The sequence below is a fragment of the Microcaecilia unicolor genome, chromosome 14 (assembly GCF_901765095.1).
Source record: "Microcaecilia unicolor chromosome 14, aMicUni1.1, whole genome shotgun sequence".
In the NCBI taxonomy this organism is placed as follows: Eukaryota; Metazoa; Chordata; class Amphibia; order Gymnophiona; family Siphonopidae; genus Microcaecilia; species Microcaecilia unicolor.
The window spans coordinates 954,728-972,286 of NC_044044.1; the positions used below are offsets into that span (position 1 = coordinate 954,728).

At 48.8% G+C, this 17,559-nt stretch overlaps 1 protein-coding gene across 4 annotated transcripts in view; it reads left to right on the forward strand.

Annotated features, from left to right (window-relative positions):
• LOC115458247 (acetolactate synthase-like protein) overlaps window positions 1-17,559 on the forward strand; it is a 211,830-nt gene that overhangs the window by 138,737 nt on the left and 55,534 nt on the right. For all 4 annotated transcript variants that reach the window (XM_030188108.1, XM_030188107.1, XM_030188110.1 and 1 more), the window contains exon 10: window positions 9,551-9,685. In XM_030188108.1, coding sequence (XP_030043968.1) covers window positions 9,551-9,685 — 135 coding nt within the window. The remainder of the gene's footprint in view (window positions 1-9,550; window positions 9,686-17,559) is intronic.

A 17,559-nucleotide genomic window follows, 5' to 3' on the forward strand; every position in this document is an offset into this window, starting at 1 on the left:
TGAACAGGATGCTGGGCTCGATGGACCCTTTGTCTTTCCCAGTGTGGCATTACTTATGTACTTATGTATGGATGGGAGGGCATGGGAGAGAGGAGAATTACTGGATATGGATGGGGGGAGAGGAGAGAGGAGAGTTGCTGTACATGGATGCAGGGGAGGGCAGGAGAAATGCTGGACATGGAGGAGAGGAAAGACAGGAAGGAGATGCACATGGATGGAGGGGAGGGGAGAGAGGAGAAATGCTGGACATGGAGTGGAGGAAAGACAGGAAGTAGATGCACATGGAGGGGAGAGGAGAAATACTGGACATGGATGGAGGGGAGGGAAGACAGGAGGTGATGCACATGGATGGAGGGGCGGAGAGAGAGGAAAAATGGTGGACATGGATGGATGGAGGAGAGGGAAGACAGAGGAAGGAGTTGCATATGGATGGAGGGGAGTGAAGAAAGAGGAAGGAGATGCATACTGACAGAGATAAGGGAAAAGAGGAGAAAAACTACACATGGATGGAGAAAATAGACGCTGGATTTAAAGAGGGAAGAGAGGGGGCAGATGCTGGATGGAAAGGAGAGAGAGAGGGGGCAGATGCTGGAAAGAAAGGGGGGAGAGAGGGGGTAGAGGTTGGATGGAAAGGGGGGAAAGTTAAAGATCGAGGAAAGAAGAAACAAGAGACTGGGACCAACACAATTAGAAACAGTAAACGGCCAGACCACAAAGGTAGGAAAAAATGAATTTTATTTTTAGTTTAGGATAAAGTAGTGTGGTAGCTGTGTTAATAAATACAGAAAATGGAAGTAAGGTGATATCTTTACTGGACTAATTTTAATACATTTTTGACTAATGTTTGGAGACCAAACCCTCCTTTCTTGTGTCAGAACAGAATACCATAACAGCAGTATACTGTCCTGACCTGAGGAAAGAGGTTTTGGCCTTTGAAAGCTAATTGAAGGTAAAATTATGTATAATCATACCTGATAATTTTCTTTCCATTAATCATAGCTGATCAATCCATAGACTGGTGGGTTGTGTCCATCTACCAGCAGGTGGAGATAGAGAGCAAACTTTTGCCTCCCTATATGTGGTCATGTGCTGCCGGAAACTCCTCAGTATGTCGATATCAAAGCTCCATCCGCAGGACTCAGCACTTAGAGAATTACACCCACGAAGGGACACTCTGCCCAGCTCACCACCGCCGAAACGGGGGAGGGGAATTAACCCAGCTCATCCCCACACAAGTGGGGGAGGGGAATCCGTCCAGCTCATCCCCGCGGAGCGGGGGAGGGACACCACACCCGCCGATGCGGGGGGATCTGGCTTATCCTGCAACCGCAACCGCGGGAGGAGCTGACTGACCCTAACACCGCCGAAGCGGGAGGGGTACAAAGCTGCCCTACAGCCGCACGAAGCGGGAGGGAGTGCCGGCAGAATTTATGTCTCAATCCAGCCCCGTAAAACGGAGGGGAGAGGAATGCAGCAGCTCACTGTAACACAAACTCGTCTCAACTCTTGAAGAATCCAAGTGAAAGAAGAACTTGAACACGAAGTCCTCCTGAAGTAACTGAAGGCTAAACTTGAACCTAAAATTCAACCAGAATATAAACAGTACAGATATCTGAGAGGGGCTATGGATTGATCAGCTATGATTAATGGAAAGAAAATTATCAGGTATGATTATACATAATTTTACCTTCCATATCATCAAGCTGATCAATCCATAGACTGGTGGGATGTACCGAAGCAGTACTCACCCAGGGCGGGACATAGAAATCCCTGACCTCAACACTGAAGCTCCAAACCGGGCCTCCGCCCGTGCAGCCACAGTCAAACGGTAATGCTTGGAGAATGTATGAGCCGAAGCCCCGTTGCCGCCTTGCATATCTCTTCCAAGGAGACGGATCCGGCCTCTGCCATCGAGGCCGCCTGAGCTCTCGTGGAGTGAGCCTTCAGCTGGATAGGCGGCACCTTCCCCGCGGCCACATAAGCCGCTGCAATGGCTTCCTTGACCCATCTTGCCACTGTAGGCTTAGCAGCCTGCAGACCCTTACGAGGACCTGCAAACAGGACAAACAGATGATCCGATTTCCGGAAATCATTGGTCACTTCCAAGTATCTGATGATGACTCGTCTCACATCCAGATATTCAAGAGCGGAGTACTCCTCTGGGTAGTCCTCCCTACGAAAGGAAGGGAGACAGAGCTGCTGATTCACATGGAAGCGAGAAACAATCTTGGGCAGGAAGGAAGGCACTGTGCGAATAGTCACTCCTGCCTCAGTGAACTGCAGAAAAGGCTCTCGACATGAGAGCGCCTGGAGCTCGGAAACTCTTCTGGCTGAAGTGATAGCCACCAAAAAGACTGCTTTCAACGTCAGGTCTTTCAGAGATGCCCTCGACAAGGGTTCAAAAGGCGGCTTCTGCAATGCTCTTAGCACCAGGTTGAGATTCCACGCAGGCACCACTGAGTGCAGAGGAGGGCGCAGGTGATTAACTCCCTTGAGAAAGCGCACCACATCTGGCTGCGAAGCCAGGGAAGCACCCTTCAGGCGGCCCCTGAAGCAAGCCAGAGCCGCTACCTGGACTTTAAGGGAACTGAGCGACAGGCCTTTCTCCAGACCTTCTTACAGGAACGCCAACACTGAAGAAATTGGAGCAGTGAATGGAGAAAGTGAGCCTGCTTCACACCATGCTGCAAAGATACGCCAAACCCTGGCGTAAGCAGTAGAAGTAGAGCGCTTCCTCGCTCTCAGCATAGTGGCGATGACCTTGTCTGAGAAGCCCTTCTTCCTCAGACGCTGCCGCTCAATAGCCAGGCCGTAAGACCAAAAGGAGAGGGATCCTCCATCACCACGGGACCCTGACGTAACAGGCCCTGCTCCACTGACAGCCGCAGAGGATCGTCGACTGAGAGCCTGATCAAGTCCGCATACCAGGGACATCTGGGCCAATCCGGACCCACCCGGATTACCCTGCCGGGATGCTTTGCCACCCGGTCTAGCACCCTGCCCAACATGGGCCAGGGCGGGAACACATAGAGGAGCTCTCGTGTCGGCCACTGTTGGAGAAGAGCATCTACTCCCAGGGATCGAGGGTCCCGTCCTCTGCTGAAGAAGCGCGGCACTTGGCAATTGGCCGATGACGCCATCAGATCTAGGCTCGGCTGGCCCCAGCGCTTCGTGATGTCCAAGAACGCCTGAGCAGATAGTTGCCACTCTCCGGGCTCCAAGGTATGGCGACTGAGAAAGTCCGCCTTGACATTCATGACTCCGGCAATGTGGGCCGCTGAAAGCTGCTCCAGGTTCGCTTCCGCCCACTGGCAAAGACTCATAGCCTCCTTGGCTAGAGGGGCGCTCTTGGTACCTCCCTGGCGGTTGATATAGGCCACAGCCGTGGCATTGTCCGACAGGACCCGTACAGGCTACAACACCAGTACCGGGATGAACTCCAATAACACCAACCGAATGGCTCTGAGTTCCAGGAGGTTGATAGACCACTTGCCTCTGCAGGAGACTAGAGCCCCTGCGCTGTCCTTCCCAAGCAGTGGGCTCCCCAGCCCATCAAAGAGGCGTCTGTCGTGACGACAATCCACTCCGGGGTCACCAGAGGCAATCCTGCAGACAACTTGTCTGTCTGCGTCCACCAGCTCAGCGCCTTGCGCACTGCTGGGTCCACAGGAAGGCGCACAGCATAATCCTCCGACATCGGAGTCCAGCGCAGCAGCAGAGATAGCTGTAGTGGTCTCATATGAGCCCTGGCCCAGGGCACTACTTCCATCGTGGCCGTCATAGAGCCCAACAGCTGCACGTAGTCCCAAGCCCGAATAGGAGAGGCTACTAGGAACTAGTCCACCTGAGCCTGAAGCTTGACAATCCGATTGTCTGGCAGGAACACTCTGCCCACTTGGGTGTCGAATCGAACTCCCAGATACTCCAGGGACCGAGTCGGGCGCAGCTGGCTCTTCTTCCAGTTGATGATCCATCCCAGGGAGCTCACCAGAGCAACTACCCGGTCCATAGCTTTGCCGCACTCTGCATAAGAGGGGGCTCGGATCAACCAGTCGTCCAGATAAGGATGGACTTGTACTCCTTTCTTTAGCAGGAAGGCCGCTATGACCCCCATTACTTTGGAAAAGGTCCGCGGAGCAGTAGCCAACCCGAAAGGGAGGGCTCTGAACTGGAAGTGTCGTCTCAGGACTGTAAAACGCAGAAAGCGTTGGAGAGGAGGCCAGATGGGAATATGCAGGTACGCTTCCTTGATATCCAAGGAAGCCAAGAACTCTCCTGCCTTCACTGCCGCTATAACAGAGCGGAGAGTCTCCATGCGAAAGTGCCTCACTTTCCAGGCCCGATTGACCCCTTTGAGGTCGAGGATAGGCCAGACAGAACCTCCTTTCTTTGGAACCACAAAGTAAATGGAGTAACGTCCCTTGCCAATCTGATTTTTTGGCACCGGAACGACCGCACCCAGGCGGATCAGGTTGTCCAAGGTCTGCTGCACTGCCACAGCTTGACCGGAGACTTGCAGGGAGAGAGTACAAACCCGTCTCTTAAGGGTTGGCAGAACTCTAGCTTGTAGCCGTCTCTGATGACTTCCAGCACCCACGCGTCTGAAGTTATAGTGGTCCACTCGCCCAGAAACGAGGACAGCCGTCCTCCAATCTGCACTGGGGCGTGGACCAAGGCCCCGTCATTGGGTACGAGACCCTGGGGGAGGACCGGAGGGAGCACCTCCGGGACGGCGGTCTCTGCGAAAGGAATGCTGCTTGGGGGAGAAATTCCTCTTGAAGGAAGAGGGGGCAGAGGAACCCGACTTGCCCGGGCGGTACCGACGGGCTTCCAGCAACCGTCCTCTGGAGGTACCGGGACGAGTACTAGCCCGAGCCCTGACCTCTGGTAATTTCTTGCCCTTAGACGTGCCGAGATCGGTCACGATTTTGTCCAGCTCGACCCCAAAGAGCAGCTTGCCTTTAAAAGGCAATCTAGCCAGGCGGGATTTAGAGGCGTGGTCAGCCGACCAATGTTTCAGCCAAAGCCACCGCCGCGCAGAGACTGTCTGAGCCATGCCCTTAGCTGAGGCTCTCAAGACATCATACAGCAAGTCTGCCAAATAGGCTAAGCCCGATTCCAGGGCCGGCCAATCAGCCCTCAAGGAAAGATCCGAGGGGGAAGCCCGCTGCACCATAGTCAGGCACGCCCTGGCCACATAGGAGCCGCAAACTGAGGCCTGCAAATTTAACGCAGCTGCCTCAAAGGACGACCTTAAGGCCGCCTCCAATCTTCTGTCTTGGGCGTCCTTTAGGGCCGTGCCACCTTCCACCGGCAACGCCGTTTTCTTAGTCACCGCAGTGATTAAAGAATCCACGGTAGGCCACAGATAGGCCTCACGTTCACTCACAGCCAAAGGATAGAGGCGGGACATAGCCCTAGCCACTTTAAGGCTCGTTTCCGGGACATCCCATTGAGCCGCAATTAAGGTGTGCATGGCATCATGCACGTGGAAGGATCTAGGCGGGCACTTCGTCCCCAGCATAATGGCAGAGCCAACAGGGGCTGAGGGAGAGACGTCCTCCGGAGAGGAAATCTTCAAAGTGTCCATGGCCTGTAACAACAGGTTGGGCAAATCCTCTGGGCTAAAAAGCCGCGCTGCAGAGGGGTCATCCGCTCCATCCGAGCGGGGATCTATCTCCTCCAAGGAATCCGCAAAGGACCGTTGGGAGACCTCAGACACGCTGCCCTCATCTACATCGGAGGAGACAAAGTCCTCCAAGGCCTGGAAATCAACCCGAGGGCGTTTACCTCTGGGAACCTCAACCTCTTTATCAGAAGCGGGAGCAGGGGCAGCGTTTTGCATGAGGAAAGCCTGATGCAGCAGCAAAACAAACTCGGGGGAGAAACCCCCCAGACTGTGCACTTCCGCAGCCTGGGCAACAGCCCTAGACGCACTCTCAACCGGCGCTCGCAATAGCGGGGGAGAGACATGCTGCGCATCCAAAATGACGTCCGGCGCGAAACTCCGCGAAGGAGCCGCGCGGGAAGAACGGCGCTTAACTTTAGCCGCTTTGTGCCGTCGCCCAAATTAAGGGCGTTCATGGCATTAATGTCTCCAACCTCAAGGGCGGCCCACGAAGAAGCCGTCCGAGCCGCGTGGCCGGCCAAGATGGCGGAGGCGAGGAGCGGGGGATGTGCGTTTATGGCGGGAAAAAACCGCCACGCCGGAGGAACGACCGGGACATTCATCGGTCACTAAACTGTCACCCATCAAGGGCGAATCAGGTTGTAAAACCCCCGCATCCCCTCTAGAAGCGCTCCAGCGATCCGGGGAGCGACCCTTTGCGCCCTCGCCCTCCGACGCCATATGCCACGAGGAGAAGAATCGGGGAACCCCCTGCCCGCTATAAAAGGTAAAATTACCTGCTTGCCGCTCCAAGCTGTAACGAACTGGTGTCCCAGTGAGTAGCTGCAATGAACGTTTAAAGAAACGTCGAATTAAACGCCTTTAAAGACGTTTAAAAATTTTTTTTTTTTTTTTTTTTTAAACGGAGCCAGCGGGAGGGGGGAGAAAAGGAGGGACCTGGCACCACCAGGTTTGCACTTGCTCAAAAGAGCCCTCAACCCCAGGCCTCAACAAAACCTAAGGATTAGGCTTGGAGGCCTAGCCAGAGCTGCTGCTGTGTGTGACCACCACCTGCTGAGATAGAGAACATACTGGGGAGTTTCCGGCAGCACATGACCACATATAGGGAGGCAAAAGTTTGCTCTCTATCTCCACCTGCTGGTAGATGGACACAACCCACCAGTCTATGGATTGATCAGCTTGATGATATGGAAAAATGTATTTAGTCCACTAAAATGATATCATATTTTCCATTTTTTGTTTTATTTGTATTTGTTAACCTATAGTATAGTGATTGAAATATGTCAGTTTTTGAAATTTACATCTCTTTATATTTGCACAGTACAGGGGGACTGAGGGGTGGAACTGTTCAGGGAAGAAGTCCTGGTGCAGGTTGCAGGCAGCCTATAAGTGGCGCTGCCCCTGCCCAGGTGAAGACTGCAGTAGACAGAATTTTAAGATGGGGGGGGGGGGAGAGACGCACTGCCTGTAAAAAAAAAAATGGCAGCACCCCCAATCATTTTGAAAAGTTGGCTCCTATGTTGCATAGTATTGGAAGGTGGGGGGGGGGGGGGAGTAGCAGGTGTGGCGACAGAGGGGTTTCAGATGACCTGACAGATGACAGACCTGAGTGGACAGGAACAGCAGTCAGGCTCACAGACTCTTAGCCTCTTAGCTCTCTTGCAGTCAGGTGTAAATCCCAATGTAGATCTTGCATTGCCTTTATGTCAATGTGTTATCTGGAAGTGGGGATGGACATAGAACACACCACACTGCCTGTGACACTGCAGGTGCCGTTGCCTCTGCTGACATTTACACATGTTTATGGTACATATATAAAATGCCAGTTTTATAATTCACTATTTACATGTGTAATTGCCTTGGATACAAAGGGGGCATGCCCTGGACATGGTCAAGGCAGACCAAAAATTTGTAAGTGAGTTCCTAATCTTGCACAGCAATACACATATATTTTAAAAACTTTCCATGGTGACTTTTGCACTTCCTCCTAGGCAACCAGGACTTTAGAGGAATGATTGAAGAAGCAGTTGTACTTTAGAGGAATGATTGAAGGGGCAGTTATACTTTTTCCCTTTGATATTTTTAATGACCTTTAAAATATTAAAATTGGCCTTGGCCACCCTTATTAGTGCAATTTTCAGAAATATAAATCTTTTACATGGAAATAGCAAGAATTGGTGCTTGCTTGTAAAAGGCCCTGAGTGAAAATGCTCTTTTTGTAAACTTGTATTTTTTAAAAATAAAATACTCCCCTTCTGCCTCCACCACCGCTAACTCCAGACTCCGCCCCTTCTGCCTCGCATCACCTTATGCCTGGAACAGACTTCCTGAGCCCATACGCCATGCGCCCTCCCTGCCCATTTTCAAGTCCTTACTCAAGGCCCATCTCTTCTCCCTTGCTTTTGGTGCCTAACCACCTTCCCATTCCTGATACCTACACTGACTACATAGTTTGTTAGCTTTAGATTGTAAGCTCTCTTGAGCAGGGACTGTCCTTCCCCATGTTTAAACTTGTACAGCGCTGCATAACCCTGGCAGCGCTACAGAAATGCTAAGTAGTAGTAGTAGTAGTTTACAAAAATACATGTCTCTCTCCTGTGGCCTCATGAATATTTTATAAAAGGTTCTGGGTCGAGTGGGCCTTTTGTAAAATTGGTTAGAAATTTTATAGATTTTTTTTTCATGTTTGGATTAATAAACATTTTATTCTATATAATAAAACTCACCCTCAACGTTCTGAGGACACTGACGTCACTGTCAGGTCCTCCGGGCACTTCCTTCCGGTTCGAAGGGTTCGTGGTGGTGAAGCCACCAAAATCACTGTGTTGGGGCCCCGCCCTCACGTCAAACGTGATGACGTCGAGGGCGGAGCTATGGCATCAGTGGCTTCTCAACCAACGACTCAGCAGATTGAAGGTGGCGTGCCGAGGTCCGCAACAATGGCGGTCAGTGCCTTCACAACGCCGAAGGGGTGAGTAGGGAGGGAGGGTTTGGGAGGAAAACCATGATAGCGCCCATTTCATTTGTGCCAGAAACGGGCATGTTTTACTAGTATTTATTATATATTTTTTGTATTCTTTTGCTCCTAGAACTTATTTTCATCTGGTGTGTCCTTAATTGATCCCCATCTTGGCTTCAGAAGTGTAGCCAGGCATGAGTCTCAAGGGCCAATCCACATAGGTGCCTTTTCATTCAAAATCTGTTTGGGGAGCAGCATTGTGCCCCCCCTCCAGTTTTATCTCTACTTGGCTCCCTTACTCCTTTATTTGCGTGTTCTGCTTGTGATACATTTTGAATTGTATTTTTTAGACAGCAGAATGTGAAAAATGTAGAAGTGTGGATATTTTTGCAGGGCACATAGCTCCAGAAAACAGCCTCTGGAGTGGAGGAGTAGCCTAATGGTTAGTGCAGTGGTCTTTGATTCTGGCAACCTGGGTTCAGTTCCCACTGCAGCTCCTTGTGACCTTGGGCAAGTCACTTAACTCTCCATTGCCCCATGTGTGAAAACATAGATTGTGAGCCCTTTAGGGACAGAGAAAGTACCTCCCTAAAATAAATGTACAGCGCTCTGTATATCTAGTAGTGCTATAGAAATGGTTAGTAAAAGTAGTAGTATTGTGTCTGCTGATGTGCATTCCCATGTTACTTTGGCAGCTTCATAGACTCGAAGAAGGCATGACATTGTTGGGCATGGTTCATCAGGTGATAGTTAATGCTGTTGATAAACATTTACAAAAGCAGAAGAGCAGCAAATTAACACAATGATTTTTAACAGTACATAAATTATTCCAGGGAACTTCATGAAGGAGAAGGTCATATATTTGATGTCTGAGAAAAGATGGGCTCAGGGTGATTCCTTATCTGATGGTGGTGTGTGGGGTCTTATTCCTGCTGAATGCTCTCTATTGTTTGGTCTTGCAGGTACTGTGTGTGATTTCCGGCTTTCTTATGGTCGCATCCTTAGTCGACGCAGTAAAATAATTGCTGTTAACAGAGACCGAAACCAACTTTTGAAGAATTCGGACATGTTCTGGAAGCCTACCATTGCTATTCAAGGTGAACAACTCATGGGGAAAGACTGTGTTGGATGTTCCTCTGTTGAACTATAAGGAGCGTATCTAAGGGAAGCAATAGAGCTGGAGAGACAGTGCATGAGGTGAATGGTGGGCTTTTCACTTTCCTTTTACATTTCCAAACAAAGTAGAAGCTGTAGGATTCATGCTAACTGTCCTGCGCCTGCGAGACAGTGTTTTCATTGTAAACTACATAGGTACTTATTGATAAGCAGGGTTAGCCTGAGGGGAATGTGAAGGAATGAGACTCTGTGCAGACACTCATTTTGGGTTTATTTGCATAAGTTAGTAGGGCTAGCAGGGACTAGAAAGGGCTCAAATTGGAATCTGGAGGTACTTCTGAAGCAGGACAGAAAATTAGGGCTGTTTATCAAAATCCATGTCAGACCAGTCCAGGGTAATGTGTTATGTCCACCTTTAAACAGGGAAAAACCTCAGAGCTGGCTTCATTTCCCTTATATGGGGTTGCTGCTGCCTTCAGCTCTCATTTTCTTGGTTGTAGCAGACATGTGGCCTGGTGTAGCAGTTATGAAGGTTGTAGGCCCAGATACTTGATGGAGCATAGCCTGAGTCTGGGGGATGGTCAGGGCAAGAGTCCATTGAGGCTTATTTCCCTCCCCATTTGAGAACAAGCTCACGTACAGGGAGTGATCAGAAGCAAACGCAGGCACTATACTAGCGCCGGCATTTGCTACTGCCCCATGGTCAGAGTCCCCGAGCGTGTGAAACAACGCGCTCGAAGGCTCTGAACGCAACTAGCATGCAAAACAGGGCTAAACTAATATCATCCCCAATGATCAGCGACCAGCGCGCCAAAAATTGGGTCGCTGGCTGCGGCAAACTCTACACCAGCTCCGAGCTGGCATTAGGGTTTGCAGACCATTGGGGAGGAATGGTGAGCCCTGTCCAGCCCTGTCCCTGAATTTGCATGCTAGCAGGCCCCCAATCCCCCCAACAAAGCAATCCCAAAGACCCCCCCCCCCCCCCAGTGACGGGGATGGAGGTCCAGCAGACCTCCGGTCCCCCCGCATGATTCCCCCCCCCCGGTGGCCTAGTGGGTGACCCCCTCCCGAGCGACAGGGGGGCTGGAGGTTGGAGGTCTGCCAGACATCCGGTCCCCCCCGACAATCCCCCCTCACCAGGTTCAGGGAGGGCTGGAGATCCGGTGGGTCTCTAGCCCCCCCCTACCTTCCCTACCTTGTGGGTTGGAGGAGGGAAGGGGTAGTTGGCGCCTGGTGCTCCCATGGACCTCCAGGCCCTGTGTTTGACAGGTTTGGGCTTTTGACAGCCCAGACCTGTCAAACAAGTGTGGGAGGATTGTGCTGAGCGCATGCTCAGGCACAGCGCTCAGCACAATCCTCCCACACTTCTACCCCATGATCAGAGATAATTGCGTGCTTAAATGCATTTATCTCTGATCATAGGTCTAATAACGCCCCACGCTGTTCCAGCGCTGTTTGGAACAGTGCGGGGCTTTTGATCATCAGTGTGTTAGGGTCTGAGGGCCAGATGCACTAAACTTAATGAGCCGTTAACGAGCAAGTAGTAAACAGTGGCATGCACTAAATGCTTCTCTGATCCATTTTCCGATCACGGTAGCTGCTAACGAACACGGAATGCAGATGAGTAAATTAGTACCCCAATGTGTATAAATTGTATTGTAATGAGATGCACTACCGTTTTCCGATTGCCTAACCGTGTAAAATCTAACGGGAGGTCTGTACCTCTCGTTGGGGCTGTGCAGCCTCTAAAAACTTCTATAAATGTAACAAAAAAAATCGTGAAAAAAAACCGTCCAAATGCTCATCAGGGGCGTCCTTTATGGACGTCCTTCACCGCCTAGCCACGTCCAAGTGCTCGTCGGGGACGTCTAACACGAGCTGGATGTCTTCCTGCAGCTTTTGTGATGGGCGTCCTTCTTGGACGTGTTTTTCTTACCTGCAATTAGGAAGGACTTCTCTGAAGGAAAAAAAAAAAAAGGACGTCCCTGTTTTTCTTACCTGCCTAAACTGACCACAACCACAGTTCTTCAATAGTCCCTTCCAAGGTTGTTTTCATCTTGCACCGCCCCCCCCCCCCCCCCAGGATCGGGATGTGCGAGGACGTCCAAAACAACAGTTTTTGGACATCCCTCCCTCCAGGTCTCTCTCAGCCAATCACAGCGCGTTTAGCTGTTACCAGTATCAGCTAAACGCGCTGGGATTGGGTGAGAGAGACCTGGAGGGAGGGACGTCCAAAAACTGTTGTTTTGGACGTCCTCGCACGTCCCAATCCTGGGGGAGGGGGGTGCAAGATGAAAACAACCTTGGAGGGGACTGTTGAGAGAACTGTGGTTGTGGTCAGTTCAGGCAGGTAAGAAAAACAGGGACATCTTTTTTTTCTTCTTCTTCTTCTTCAAAGAAGTCCTTCCTAATTGCAGGTAAGAAAAACACGTCCAAGAAGGACGCCCATCACAAAAGCTGCAGGAAGACGTCCATCTTGTTAGACGTCCCTGACAAGCACTTGGATTTTTTTTTTCTTCAGAGAAGTCCTTCCTAATTGCCTGATGTAAGCCTGCCTTTAACATTCAAAGCAGTAAACTATGGAAAGAGCAGTAGCACTTAAATTAACTGGGGCTCTTTTCAGCACTGTTTCTCTTCTGAGGTTTCAGGCTGCTGACAAGTTTCCTGCTCGCAAGGGACGTCCTTATTTTTTGAGTGAAAGACGTCCATAAAGGACTTCCTTGGCATGCGCAGAGCAGCCAGCATAACGCTTGGCTGCTCAGCGCATGCTCGACCGGCTGACTGTCCTCCGAGGGAATAGAGAATGCAAGTAAGCTGGCTCTTCCGAGGACCTTAGTGTATCTGCCCCTGAGTTTCTATACCAGTGGGTCCAGCACTGGGTGGTCCTCAGTGACTTCTCACCTTTGCTGAGTCTGAATAAAAGAAGCTACTGACTGCATACTCTCCCTCAATCCTTGGAGAACGAGAGAGGCAGTGAAAATAACAAAAAACAATAAGGCTTTCAGCGCAGGCCCTCCCCAGACTGTTTCACATGAGCTGTGCATACAAGTTTGCCCACTGAAAAAAGTATATGTGTTCTTTAACAGCATGTATACTTGACATCACTGTTAATTTATTAGGTCTGCCATCTCCATTTGGGCAGCTGAGCCACGGGCCTTCTACTAGCCTGGAAGGAACTGCATATCCCCTCTAGATACTTGATTACCCCAACCTGGTATCTGCTCATGACAGTTCTACACCGTCTAGGCAGTAGCGACCTCCCCAATTAGAAAGGAGCCCAGTATTTAGTAGATATAGAGGCATATTTTCAAAGCACTTTGGGAGGCTAAGTTCCATAGGTTTCTATGGAACTTTGGGAGGCTAAGTGCTTTGAAAATGAGCCTGATAGTAATATAATTTATTAGCATTGATATCTTACCCAAAGACAGTACAAGCAGTTCAGTCATTCATATGGTTGAGCAGCAGTTCGCGACACGTCTGTCACCTGCCTTCTCTTGTAGCCTTCCTTCTTTCTGATTTAATACCCCTCAGACTGCCGTTTTTATACCATTTTAACCCCATTGACTCCAATGGACCCTAGCTTTCTCACCAGAGCTCTTGGCTCTTATCAGTTGATCAAAATGACTTCACATTTTCTCAAGCTCTAACTATAAACAAGATATGCTCAGAGCGCATCTTGTGAGATGACTTCACAGGTCATCTTGCTCTCTTCAGCTCCCCCTCCCTCTACTTGCATCTGACCCTCTACTATCTTTCATTTAAATCAAAACATCTTACTCATGACTTCTCGCAGGTGCCAGTCCCAGTACTGCCGACAAGAGCAAATGCCCCCTCCCTTGCCAGCTTTCAATTACCTCATTTCAGCACTTGCCACAGTGAAATGTAACATAGTAACATAGTAGATGATGGCAGAAAAAGACCTGCACGGTCCATCCAGTCTGCCCAACAAGATAAATTCATACGTGCTACTTTTTATTTGTACCTGTCCTCTTCAGGGCACAGACTGTATAAGTCTGCCCAGCACTATCCCCGCCTCCCAACTACCAGTCCCGCCTCCCACCACCAGTTCTGGCACAGACCGTATAAGTCTGCCCAGCACTATCGCCGCCTCCCAACCAGCCCCGCCTCCCACCACCGGCTGTGGAACAGACCGTATAAGTCTGCCCAGCACTATCCCCGCCTCCCAACCACTAGCCCCACCTCCCACCACCGGCTCTGCCACCTAAACTCAGCTAAGCTCCCAAGGATACATTCCTTCTGAACAGGATTCCTTTATGTTTATCCCACGCATGTTTGAATTCTGTTACCGTTTTCATCACCACCTCCCGCGGGAGGGCATTCCAAGTATCCACCACTCTCTCCGTGAAAAAGTACTTCCTGACATTTTTCCTGAGTCTGCCCTCCTTCAATCTCATTTCATGTCCTCTCGTTCTACCGCCTTTGCATCTCCGGAAAATATTCGTTTGCGGATTAATACCTTTCAAATATTTGAACGTCTGTATCATATCACCCGTTTCTCCTTTCCTCCAGAGTATACATGTTCAGGTCCGCAAGTCTCCCCCTCATACGTCTTGTAACGCAAATCCCATACCATTCTCGTAGCTTTCCTTTGCACCGCTTCAATTCTTTTTACATCCTTCGCAAGATACGGCTTCCAAAACTGAACACAATACTCCAGGTGGGGCCCACCAATGACTTGTACAGGGGCATCAACACCTCCTTTCTTCTGCTGGTCACACCTCTCTCTATACAGCCTAGCAACCTTCTCGCTACAGCCACCGCTTTGTCACACTGTTTCGTAGCCTTCAGATCCTCAGATACTATCACCCCAAGATCCCTCTCCCCATCCGTACCTATCAGGCTCTCACCGCTTAACACATACGTCTCCTGTGGATTTCTCTTCCCTAAGTGCATCACTTTGCATTTTTTTGCATTGAATTTTAGTTGCCAAACCTTAGACCATTCTTCTAGCTTCCGCAGATCCTTTTTCATGTTTTCCACTCCCTCCCGGGTGTCCACTCTGTTACAAATCTTAGTATCGTCCGCAAATAGGCAAACTTTACCTTCTAACCCTTCGGCAATGTCACTCACCAATATATTGAACAGAATCGGCCCCAGCACCGATCCTTGAGGCACTCCACTACTCACTTTTCCCTCCTCCGAGCGAATTCCATTAGCCACAACCTTCTGGCTTCTGTCCGTCAACCAGTTCCTAATCCAGTTCACCACTTCGGGTCCTATCTTCAGCCCATCCAGTTTATTGAAGAGCCTCCTGTGAGGAACCGTGTCAAAAGCTTTGCTGAAATCTAAGTAGATTACGTCTGTAGCTCGTCCCTGATTTAATTCTCCTGTCACCCAATCAAAGAATTCAATGAGATTCATTTGGCACGATTTCCCTTTGGTAAAACCATGTTGTCTCGGATCGTGCAACTTATTGGCTTCCAGGAAATTCACTATCCTTTCCTTCAGCATCGCTTCCATTACCTTTCCAATAACTGAAGTGAGGCTTACCGGCTTGTAGTTTCCAGCTACTTCCCTATCACCACTTTTGTGAAGAGGGACCACATCCGCCGTTATCCAGTTCCTCGGAACCTCTCCCGTCAGCAAGGATTTATTAAACAAATATTTAAGAGGACCCGCCAGAACCTCCCTGAGCTCCCTCAATATCCAGGGGTGGATCCCGTCCGGTCCCATGGCTTTGTCCACATTTAGCTTTTCAAATTGTTCATACATAACTGAAGTGAGGCTTACCGGCTTGTAGTTTCCAGCTACTTCCCTATCACCACTTTTGTGAAGAGGGACCACATCCGCCGTTCTCCAGTCCCTCGGAACCTCTCCCGTCTGCAAGGATTTATTAAACAAATCTTTAAGAGGACCCGCCAGAACCTCCCTGAGCTCCCTCAATATCCAGGGGTGGATCCCGTCCGGTCCCATGGCTTTGTCCACATTTAGCTTTTCAAATTGTTCATACACACTCTCTTCCGTGAACGGTGCTCTATCCACTTCATTCTCATTTGTACCTTTTCCAGTCCATCGCGGTCCTTCTCCAGGATTTTCTTCTGTGAAAACAGAACAAAAGTATCTAATCAGCAAATTTGCTTTTTCTTCATCATTATCTACATAGCGGTTCGCAGTATCTTTCAGTCTCACAATTCCCTTTTTAGTCATTCTCCTTTCACTAATATACCTGAAGAAATTCTTGTCACCCCTCCTTACATTTCTAGCCATTTGTTCTTCCGCTTGCGCTTTCGCCAGACGTATCTCTCTCTTGGCTTCTTTCAGTTTCATCCGGTATTCCTCCCCATGTTCCTCCTCTTGAATTTTTCTGTATTTCTGGAATGCTAACTCTTTAGCCTTTAATTTCTCAGTCACTTGTTCGGAGAACCATATCGGTTTCCTTTTTCTCTTGCTTTTATTTACTTTCCTTACATAAAGGTTCGTGGCCCTATTTATAGCTTCTTTCAGCCTGGACCACTGTCCTTCCACTTCTCGTACTTCCTCCCAGCCTACCATCTCCTTCCTCAGGTATTTCACCATTTTACTGAAGTCAGCACTCTTGAAATCAAAGGTGATCTCTGATTCTTAAAGGCCTAGCTCTTAGCCTGAGCCATTTGCCTATATTTTACTGAGAGCAAGGCTAGCATATTTCTACATTCCCCTGTTGCTGGACCTCCAAAGGGCCGGCACACATGACTACGAGTGGGTGGAGCCATCCTTTCCAGAGGGCTCAGAGTCCTGTATAGGGTTGAGGTGACATGGGTGCTCTGACATAGTGAGGGACAAGGCCATAGCGAGAGTCAGCATGTGGATACATAATTATATGCTGGATGAAATGCAGCGTTGGGATTCCCCTTTTATCATAACCAACCCAAGGGGCCCAACTATCCTACAACTACCCCTCTAGGGCGGAGCGAGACTTGGAAACATGAGAAGTCAATTAAGTCTATGTGTCATACAATGGAATCAATAAATTTGAGTGTGTGATTGTAGTCAATTAATATATCATTATTACAAAGCTGATCATTAGTCAAACTTTGTATAAATATAGCTAAAAACTAATATTATTAGGGAAGAAATATTTCATTGTAGCATTTAAAAAGGGTTAATATTGGCCAAATAATGAATGAATACTGCAGGTTAAACAGCAGTCTTATAATTATGAGGAAGATAATGGCAAAACTCTGAGTGTAATAGGCCTAGATCGTATATGAAGGCATTGTTGAGTTATAGTGTTTTTGGAATATACATAGGAACACAATCTTCTTCTTCCTTTGTACAGAAAATGAAGCAAATCCAAGGTACAACAGTTTAAAAATGAAAAGAAAACAATCTAAACCAGTCTATACAAATTGGCAGACTATAACAAACTGAAAAGAAACGTATGATAGTTAGTTAACAGCATAAGCAGAATAAATACCTTCCTTAATAAAAAGAGGTATACTTGCGTTACAGGCAATAAAAGTAAAATAAGTAAAATAAACAGTAGTAGTCCTACACAAAATTTATGATGGAAATGTAGTTTGTCTTGTACTGAGAGTAGTAACAAGGAGGCTTAAGACATAGGGAGTGATGCACCAGACAACAGTATCAACACCTGATTTAGTAGCTAATTTTGTTGACTAGGGCAAAAAGGTCTTGTAATGCCTTTATAACAGAATCATCAGTGTCAGTATTATTGGGAATGTAAGTACAACAATGATTTCTGGCTTTTAATTGATCAGGTACCCCTCTTGACACTCCTATAGCATTTATAGTGACAATAGAGGTACAGCACCTGTCAATCTGTTTTTAGAGTAAAGTTTATAAATTTCAACATATCTATTTCCAATTTTCCGGATGAAAAACCAAGGATGCC